Here is a 9,639-nt window from a genome sequence, read left to right as displayed (position 1 = left end):
TAAACTTGCACATTACGCCATAAAAGTAACAACAATAAACATGTAAGTTCCTATATATGTATGTATGTATAACATATCGCAATTCTAAGATTATTTATTGGCTTCAATTTCATTTTCTAAATATATCTAAAAAATATCTGTATTCCTCTGTCCCTGTCGGTAGTCACCCAGTCATTTCTTAGGTTTTTTTCCCATCTATTGTAAGCTAAATTTTTTGATGACTTTGTGATTTAATGTGAATTCTGCTGTTTTGACCATACACACAACCAATCAAAGCAATATCTTAATAACATATTATCAGATATGTATTAATGTTCTGACTTCTTGAAATATTCTTTTTTATTTATAAGTTAAATTGATCTAGCAATTATTTTAGATCAGAATAACCCCTACCCCTCAGTTTTGAAGTATAACATACATAATTTTTCACCATTTTGCTAGATATAACGCTTGATATCAAAAGTTCTGCTGACAAAGATATTTTGCAGATCAAATGTGAAAGATTGTTCTGTCTAAAACTGATACAATCCTATGTGGTCAGTGTTTTACAGCAAAATAAATTAGAAAAATTGCCAACGCAATGATGGTTTGAGTAAAAACAAAAAAGCCCAAAAACTGTGAAATTAAGCCTTGCACAAAAATAGACATTTTCAAAGTTGCCGCCAAATGGACCATTTTTTGAAATTCTTCTGTTTGGTTATACATTACAAAAACTGTTTATTCAAGATCGAAACGAGACTTCAACATGACTGAAACCTCAGAAGAGCAGATCCTTAAGAGGTAAATATCTAACTCAACATTAATCTACAATCATACGATACGCATGGTTGATTTCCATCACTTTCCATAGCTACCCTTTGCAATTTGTTGCACGTATGCTATGTTACATAAATAGCAACATGCAAAATGTTAATGTGTATGGAAATGATAATCAGAAAAAATATTATGAAAAAAAAACAGAAAATGCTGTTTCTAATTAGATTTTGTATCTTACGTTTTCTGAACCTTTTGTAATCTCTGAATGACAACTTTTAGTAAGAAAATAAAAACGATTTTTAAAAATCTATAAGGAAATTGTATTATAAATATATAATACAATATGGATGTTGATTATTACAATTTATCACATAATCAATATATTATCCAATGACTTTGTTCGTGTAATATTTTTGCATGTGTCACTAGTGTAATATACCCTGAAGCAATTTCCATTGGCTGTGCCAGTCTAAAATCGAACAAGAACTGAAGTTGGCAGAAAAACACGGCTACTCTGCTTGATATTTTCCATCACATTTTGACTTTAAAATCTGTCAAAGTATTGATTTTCTGAGTAATTTTGCAAAAAAAGTATTTCAAAGTCCCGCAAAAATAAAAACTCCTGAGACTATTTTCATCAATTGTCATTAAATGAACACTTAGTTAAGATATTATATATCTTAGCTTGCTAGATATTATTCAGAATATCTTTCATCACAGAGAAGTCATTATTATGTACATTATCAAAAAAGACTTAACCAAAAACACAAACTAGTTCTGCCAACCAGCAATCTTAACTAAATTCTGAATAATACAATGATTCAATTCCATCACTCCACGTTTGGATTTCCTTACATACATAAAAAAATATAAACAGAAATCATGTCATGTTTTTTTTTCGTTAAGAATAACAAAAGATAAAAGCAACATGATTATAAAGATAAATCAAATGAGACAAAATTAAATTCAAATATTGTCAAAGTTTCGTTTCATAATGAATCTACGAGCAATGAATTAATTCTTTTTAATAAACATACCACTGAACAGAAAGTTCAATTTTTATTCTCTGTCTTCGAGGATTTTGCTAACATATCAAAAAAAACCCTCAGCTATGGTCAAAATCGGCCATCTCTGGGAAGAGTATGACATACAAGTCATACTTTTTTACCTTCATCGTTATAAACTTATGACGTCATACATCCAAGCTTACATAATTAAAAAGTTAATCAGATTTACGTCGTGATGCTATATACTAATGTAATAGTATAATGTTAAATGCAAAATAACTTCATTCTCATGCAGCAATTACTAATAAAAATAAATGAGTGCAAGTAGCACTTGGACATGCAATGAGAGAGTCTGATTTGTGAAGTCTGTACATATTTAAACTCCACATAATCAAAAGTAAACTAATACACTAGTACATCAACTTTTAATATTCCAGTAAGTTATTGCGTGTCATGTTTAAACAGCGTGTAAGATAAAATAATATGAAGAGGAAGTTATTCATAATTCATCCATTTTAGAAACACCTAATCAACCAGCATTTTTATCGTTTTTTGTTTTTTGTTTTTTGTTGTTTTTGTTTTTTGTTCGGTAGGTCAATATGACTTTTAATCGGGAATCACATGACACTTTCAGTCAATCAGAAAGTGTAAAACAAAAATGACTTTATGATAAAAATAATTATCATAAAAACTAGAAAACGAGCTATAATCATATAGTAAAAAGGAAAAATAACATGCTATAACCCATTAAGATATGATTGTGGCTATGGTCATTGCTTATACATGTGAATCCAACAATTAGAAGATAGAATGTTGGGATTTGTTCTGCGATTTTTCAATTGATTGATCTGAAAAAGTGTCGTTTTTGGTATCTGCTTATGGCTGGCCAAATTCATCCATATTTTTTTTAATGCATAAACACATTTAAACAATTGCTTTCAACTAATAGGTAAACATTTTACACCATTAATTACGTCCAATTTGCATAAAAAATGTTTAAAGTATAACTCTTTAAATAACACAATAATAATCTATTACAAATTAAAACACATCGACAAAGATTATTCATTTGTGTCTGTTTTCTTACATGAGATGTAATTTCTGGTTGTGAGTCTAATACACAAACCTTGATATTGTACTACGATTGTACAAGCTTGTGTGATATACATTGTATAAAAAAATCTCCAACTCTCCGTACGAATATGTCTGTCAATGGCCCTTAGCAAATCTAATCCTCATTTTTCAAAGTGATAACAGACGGAATACCGCCCATTTTAATTCACTTCCCCAGTGTCGAATAACTAATAAGTTTACAACATGAAGCATGAAAATGTTTAGGATATTCCTAATTCATTTTCTTTTCTACTAAGGACCCCCCATCCCCTTTACAACAACAACAACCAACAACTGAAATTCACATTTGCTAATTAATATGAATTCGATAATTACCCCAGTGAGCAGATAGCTCGAATCGCTCATACGGCCAGTTAAGAATTATTGCAAAATTTCCAATTATTATGTTGACAGTAATATGTTAGGTATGTTTTATGAAAGTCTGTACAATGTTGTAAGCTAAATATACTTGCTATATCATGATAGTTATCCGATAGAAAACAGTAGAAATACTATGATATCACCTTATCATTGTAAATATACTGTCGCGAAGACAATTTGTACAAAGTACATTTGATGATTTGTTAAATATCTCACAAATAGTAGCACACAGGCGGCAATCGACGCTAGTCGAATGAGAAATGGTTGCCTTTGTTTTCGTCACTGTTTGTTTTCCTGTAAGCATCCCGATCGATACTCTACAGTAGAGCTCCTACCTGTAAGAATAATAAACCATGAAACCATTTCAACTTTAGTGAACTTCAAAAAGAGCCTGCTATGATTTTTAATGTTTTGACTCTAGTTTAACGGCAATAACGTGATTATGACCTAAAAGGTGTCCACTATAGTTTGTAATACTGAAATGTTAGACAGTAGACCAGTCCGATATATATGATAACCCACCAGATGCATTGCTGGACTCGCCCCTATCATGTCAGTATATACCTTTCTAAGCATCAAAACATACATCCAGGAAACCATTGTCTCCAACCAACTTGTCTCTCGACTCAACTTCGTGTATCTATATACTGAATACAGCTCAATACTTGTTACCGTTTCGGACAACTTAACGGTCTCTTAATGACTCTTAGTAAAATTAAGTGATACCTGACTTTTCACAAAGAATATATCCATACAAGCAAGTTTTTTTCCAGTAGGACTGAATCGGGAAATAGGCAAATGATTCACATTATTTAGTTCATGTAATGATTTCTGAACAAGTTATTTTCATTTTTTATGTAGATACATTTTAACATTGAGATGAACAAATCAACAGACCTGTGTCAGCAGTGCAATAAGACTACTTTTTGGTGTCCATCGTTAATGTGACAATGTATTGTAGATACTACAGTAGCAATGATCATCATATAACAGTACACTATATAACACAAATATATATATATAACTCTAGGACTGAATTATTACTGCAATATATATATTGTTTTTTCTTAATTTAATAGTGTTATCGCAAAAAAATCAGTTTTGATTTTGATTTATTTACACATAAATATATAATGAATAGAGACGATACGTTAATTGAAAAAAACTTACATATATTCAATCTGTGTTTCACAAATCTGTCCAGTCGCCATGTTCTTTGCTTGTAAAGTGATGCACGTTCTTCCGAAGATAAGAGTTTGCTCGATCTTCAAAGCTTCCTTCTCTATATCGACAGTGAAAGGTGTGTGTAGGACACCTAGTACAGCGCAGCCATCGTCGTCGGTAAATATGGGGTCAGCTTGGGATGAAATATACACGGTACAGTCTATAGTATGACAATTGCTGTTCGAAAATGGTGTCCATACACAGGACACTCTTTGGTTCTCTGGAATATTCTGCCCCTTCTCAATGTATTTGAAAAATACATCTTTGCATCGTGTGACCCCGTCTATAACCACTAACCTGTCCAACGGGTGTTTGCATTTGTTAAATTCTGGCCAGTGCTGGATACCGTAAGTATATTGTACATCTTGTGTGTTTGTTTCCGAGAGAAAACCGAAGTATACCGCCCCTTTGAGGACAGCGAGTCCTGCATCGGTTGGAACGATGATTTTCTTTTGAGGAAACTTCTTCCTTATAGCCCTTGTAACAAGTTCAACTTCCGAGAACTCACCTATCATCAATAAGTATTCAACATCTTCGAACCGTTCATCTCGTATGATCCGTTCAATGCTTCTTTCAATAGCTGTGATATATTTGTCAAATAGACGTTGCCACTGTGCCACATTGATTCTAAGTATGTAAAATTATTCATGCGTACGCTGCCATCGAAACGGCTCAGGTCAACATCATCTTCATCTCTGCCAAAACAAACCAACAGCGATTGTGCATTTAAAGTAATGAATTTATCCATTTCTCCTGAAATGCGACGGTTTTTTTGTTGGAAAGTGTGTAGTATGTGAAGATATTCTTCTGTGTATTCCTCTTTCAGCCGTACCAAATATTTCTCCCCAAAAATCTGCCCCAGGAATTTCATGTATTCCTCGGTAAGAGTATCACCCCCAAGTGCGCTTCCTTTGGACGGGAGCAGATGTCTAAGAAATCCTCCATGCTGATGGCAAGATATATCGGTGGTTCTGCCTGAATAAATATATCAATAAATATGTAAGCATTCATTCTAATTTGATATTTCCGTCATAATATCTCTGCTAATATGCTAATTGGCCCAGTCATAAACTCACAGGCACTCCGCACATATGCTAAACAGAAATTTTCAAATGAATATACAGATGCTTGCTATCATTCAGTTTTTATATAGCACGTTCTTCATGTTTCATAATTAACTTGGGCATATATATATATACCATCATCAACGATATAATTATATTATGGTATTATATATATCGCAGATGCTGCATGCATATCATGCTTCTTGTATATAAGTCATAAACTAGATCATTAATGCTTCTTAACCAGAATATATACAATCAAAAAATATTTCAATGCGGAAAGCAGAAATCAAAAGAATGAATTGCTTTGCCAAATTATACCAAACTTTTTAGATACTTACACTTCATACTTAATTGTACAACATCAAGATATTACACTGCAAAAAGAATGTATCGTCAACGGAGAAATACATAGCGATAATAGTTGCTTATGATCTAAATAAAACCGTTACCTCTCAAGTCCAGGACAAAGTATTCAGCTCCAGATTTTGCCGCTTCGTAAAATGACTTCTTGTCGATGTCTTTGTCCTTATGGAAGCCAAATTTGGCAACAACAGGTTCAAAGACCACCTTTAGTTCGTCCCTAGGTATACCAGCCTGAGAGAACAGAATAATTACGTGTACTAGGAAATGATATGTAATTGAGATAACATAAAACAATCGAATTTTACAAAAGTTTTTAGATTATAGAAATACAAATTAACAATTAATGAAGAATTTTAAAACGTTCCTATTTACTGTGATCAATCATATATTTGAATGTTTTCAGATGATACTTGTTTACATTTTGAGATATATATATATGCGACTAAGCTTTTAAATTGTTATACTACCTACCATTTCTGCTGCCTCTCTTACTAACTGTTTGGCGTCGTATCCCCATCTCGCAGGAATACAGATTACGTTTATACGTTCATCTGACATCAAAGACTTTCCAGATGCTTCAAAATCTCCCACGAGGAATCGTATTATATGAACAAAGACATCAAACACATTGATCATTTTGCCAGTTTCATCTTTTAGGTTTGTGTTTTTGTTGAATTTCTGCAAAATGATATGTATATTAGTATATTGCATGTCCATCATCCTTCAAATAAAGAATTCCTTTCTCAGCGTGCATACTGTAAACTTTTTTATACTAATAACTTTCGTGGCATTCGGGGGAATAGATATCTATCAAATTGTTCTTATCCACGGTGCCCTCTTATGATATAGTCTACCACGTTTGCTATGCAACGCCAGTTTTGGTTGGTTTAAAACCGTGTTTTATTTGCCAGTAATACACTCTCACGTCAATAACACACGCTCGTGAGTCACGGCTGTTACAATCTTTCCCCTCCAAAATCGTGCATTTGTAAACAAACATGGCGGCGCCAAAACGTTTGAACGTCGGAGACGGTGTATTTTACAACGGAGAAATTTGTCAGATTGTTAATTTCTATCCACCCAGAGCAAAACAATATGTTGTAAGGTCTATTTCCACAAGCAAACTTTGGAGACCATTTCTACATGAATTGCTGGCCGACATCCCCGAAAGTTCTCGTAACGTTGCCGTCAACTGGCTTGGAATTGACGTCAGCTTTTGGATATTCTTTAGCACGCGCATCTTATCGTTTCTCGTGAATTGTAACAGCCATGTAGCGACACATTTCCCGGAGTTTCGTTGCCTTTTTTCTATTAGGAAGAGGTAGATCTCCAACTAAACAATACGTGGTTGAATAGAAATAATCAACTTTGACTCGTGCAACAACACAGGTCTGCGGCCCTCGTTATTAATTTAATGGCAAAATATCCTCGTCCTCGTTGTATATCCTGCAACAATACACGAATCATCGTTAATTATTTCTTAAATTTATATAGTTTATAGTACATGTTATCGGTTTATTACCAGTCGTCTTGACACAACCGTCCGGTTATCGTTACTAAAATAGAACTTTTCGACCACCATTCTAAAGGATTTTTAATTTTTAAATTATGCTTTTTCTTGTGGTAAAATTGCCACTGCTACCAGCTGTTTGGGCCGAGATTTGCGGGACGAAATGAACCTACCGCGTTGAAAAACAAAAACAAAAACATTCACTACTTAGCACGCGCTGCCATCACATCGATAGCATTTTGTTGGATCTTTTAGTTTTATTATTTATCTAATTTCACTATTTGTATACCTCCTAAGATGTTTTCTAATTATAATAGGCGCTCGGAGAATTAGTTATCGACCGAAAGGATCGTTTTCACAAACATAATGATATGTTTCGTTGTTTAACTACAACATTTGTGTAACTGTTCCATGTTCTATGTCTGTGTACCTTTGATAAAGGGGCAGGTTGCAACCTAACAATTATCTTTTTCTAACAATTCACAACGTATCTATTTTGAATTTCCCATATTTAACCTTGAAGCATATCTCCTTTGACCAAGAATGTAAGAAAAAATTGTTAAACCCCCCGAAATCACCTCCTTTATGCAATTATATGTATGTTTAGCAGTGCATCATGATGTTGTACAATTTTGAATTTTATGTTTTCATACAGGTTATTTACCTGGTGCATCGTTCCGTTCGAAAATGTATATATTTCCCACTGTATATGTAAAATTAGATGCATATCAGTTTAGCTTTAGGATCTCTTAAGTTAAATTAGTTTGGTGTCCCAGGTTGAGTAAACATCTGGTCCGCTGGTCTGAGCATAACAGAAATTCTACCTGACTGATTCAGGTTGGGGTAGTCGGCTCGAAGCACATGCTCGTAGGCGCTTCATTTATAGGCCGCACCTTTACTCGTCAAAACTGCAATATTAAAATGTGTTAAAATTTCTAAAAATAAGTAAGAATAAAAAGCCGACCATCGAAGAGATGAGCCATATTCCGCCAATGCCTTGTTGTGGCATTTTCTCTGAGTAAACAGAGATATATATACCAGCGGGGGAAAGATAAAGGTTGGTTTTTCTAAAATAGGTTTTAGTCACGTTGTCTAAATTCAATTAAATGTACGCCGATCTATCCCCTTTCAGCAGATTTTTCAAGAAATCGTGTATCCGGAGTGTTCTTGCATCATATGTGCTGGTAAAATTTCACAAGTCGAACATTGGAGCAATGCAGATCAGTTACACAACAGTTCTTTTCAAAGCGATTGTACAGCGAAATGCTGCGATTGAGTGAAGTCGCTAGGGGTAGGGCCATTGCTCTGATAATGCAGAGCATTCACAACGTCATGTAGCCAAGCAATATGGCGTACAGGAGACAACAATATCCCGTTTATTTTGGAGTCTCTAGTCAAAAAGAGATTGGGTGTCCGTCCCAGGAGCGGACGCCTGCGCATTACGTCGCGACGTCAAGAGGGAGACATACATCTCTCCCACCTCCGTATTCGATTTCAGACGGAGACGGCACGTTAGGTTGTCGACATTCATGGTTGACCAGTATATCAAAGAACGGTTAGGAATCGGTTGCTGGAGTTTCAATCAAGGCAACGACGTCCCTTTGTTGGTCGGCCACATACGCAGAGGCGACGCCAACGTCGATTGCAGAGGCAGCTTGCATGTCACCTAATCCATTCCGTCTGGCCCATCGAGTTTCGTTTTACGCTTTACGGGTCAGATGGACGACATGGTTATCCATGGTAATCTTACAGCAGTAAGATATCGGGATAAGGTTTTGAGATCACATGGTCCTAAAACGTCGCTCAACTCTCGCAGGCCTTATTCAGGAGTGGGTCAATGTTCAGGAGTGTATGAGTAGCGACTGATGCCAGGGCTGGGCACTCACACTACTTATCCGGATCAGGAAACGGCGTAGGGTACCCTTGTTTTAACGGAATTCACGCAAGCGCCGTCTGTGATAGGATAACAAAAATCATCAAAATGTATTCAGTAATAATCGAGAAACCCACAACATGAGCACATCATAAGAGAATCATGCAATATAATATAATAACTATCGAAAATTAATTTGCGTTCCTTTATTCCGCTAGTACATATAACACTCGGTATCAATTTACATTTGTAAATATTTTCTACATATTACACTTCATAAACAAATCAAATGATCAATTTGCTTTGTGATGACATGTATACCTCAACATTGTGTAAGTTCCGGAC

The 9,639-nt window shown here is 34.7% G+C and overlaps 1 protein-coding gene across 1 annotated transcript; it reads right to left on the bottom strand.

Annotated features, from left to right (window-relative positions):
• Positions 1-226: 226 nt before the first annotated feature.
• LOC117326516 lies at positions 227-8,094 on the bottom strand. The gene is made up of 5 exons (XM_033883271.1): positions 8,086-8,094; positions 6,383-6,589; positions 5,998-6,142; positions 4,428-5,456; positions 227-3,592 (listed from the first exon to the last, which is right to left on the bottom strand). The coding sequence occupies exons 1-4, from the start codon at positions 8,092-8,094 to the stop codon at positions 4,996-4,998; spliced, it is 822 nt and encodes a 273-aa protein (XP_033739162.1). The 3' UTR covers positions 227-3,592; positions 4,428-4,995.
• Between the last annotated feature and the right edge of the window lie 1,545 nt (positions 8,095-9,639).

The sequence above is a fragment of the Pecten maximus genome, chromosome 4 (assembly GCF_902652985.1).
Source record: "Pecten maximus chromosome 4, xPecMax1.1, whole genome shotgun sequence".
In the NCBI taxonomy this organism is placed as follows: domain Eukaryota; kingdom Metazoa; phylum Mollusca; class Bivalvia; order Pectinida; family Pectinidae; genus Pecten; species Pecten maximus.
The sequence above is the reverse complement of the archived record's forward strand: the minus strand, read 5'-3'. Positions and strand labels throughout refer to the sequence as shown.

Bases quoted from the DNA above. Each gene is read 5' to 3' on its own strand.
- LOC117326516 (XM_033883271.1), bottom strand. The intron at 6,143-6,382 runs GTAGGTAGTATA...CTGTTCTCTCAG, and splicing joins TAAGAGAGGCAGCAGAAATG to GCTGGTATACCTAGGGACGA. The intron at 5,457-5,997 runs GTAACGGTTTTA...ATATTTATTCAG, and splicing joins CTTTGTCCTGGACTTGAGAG to GCAGAACCACCGATATATCT.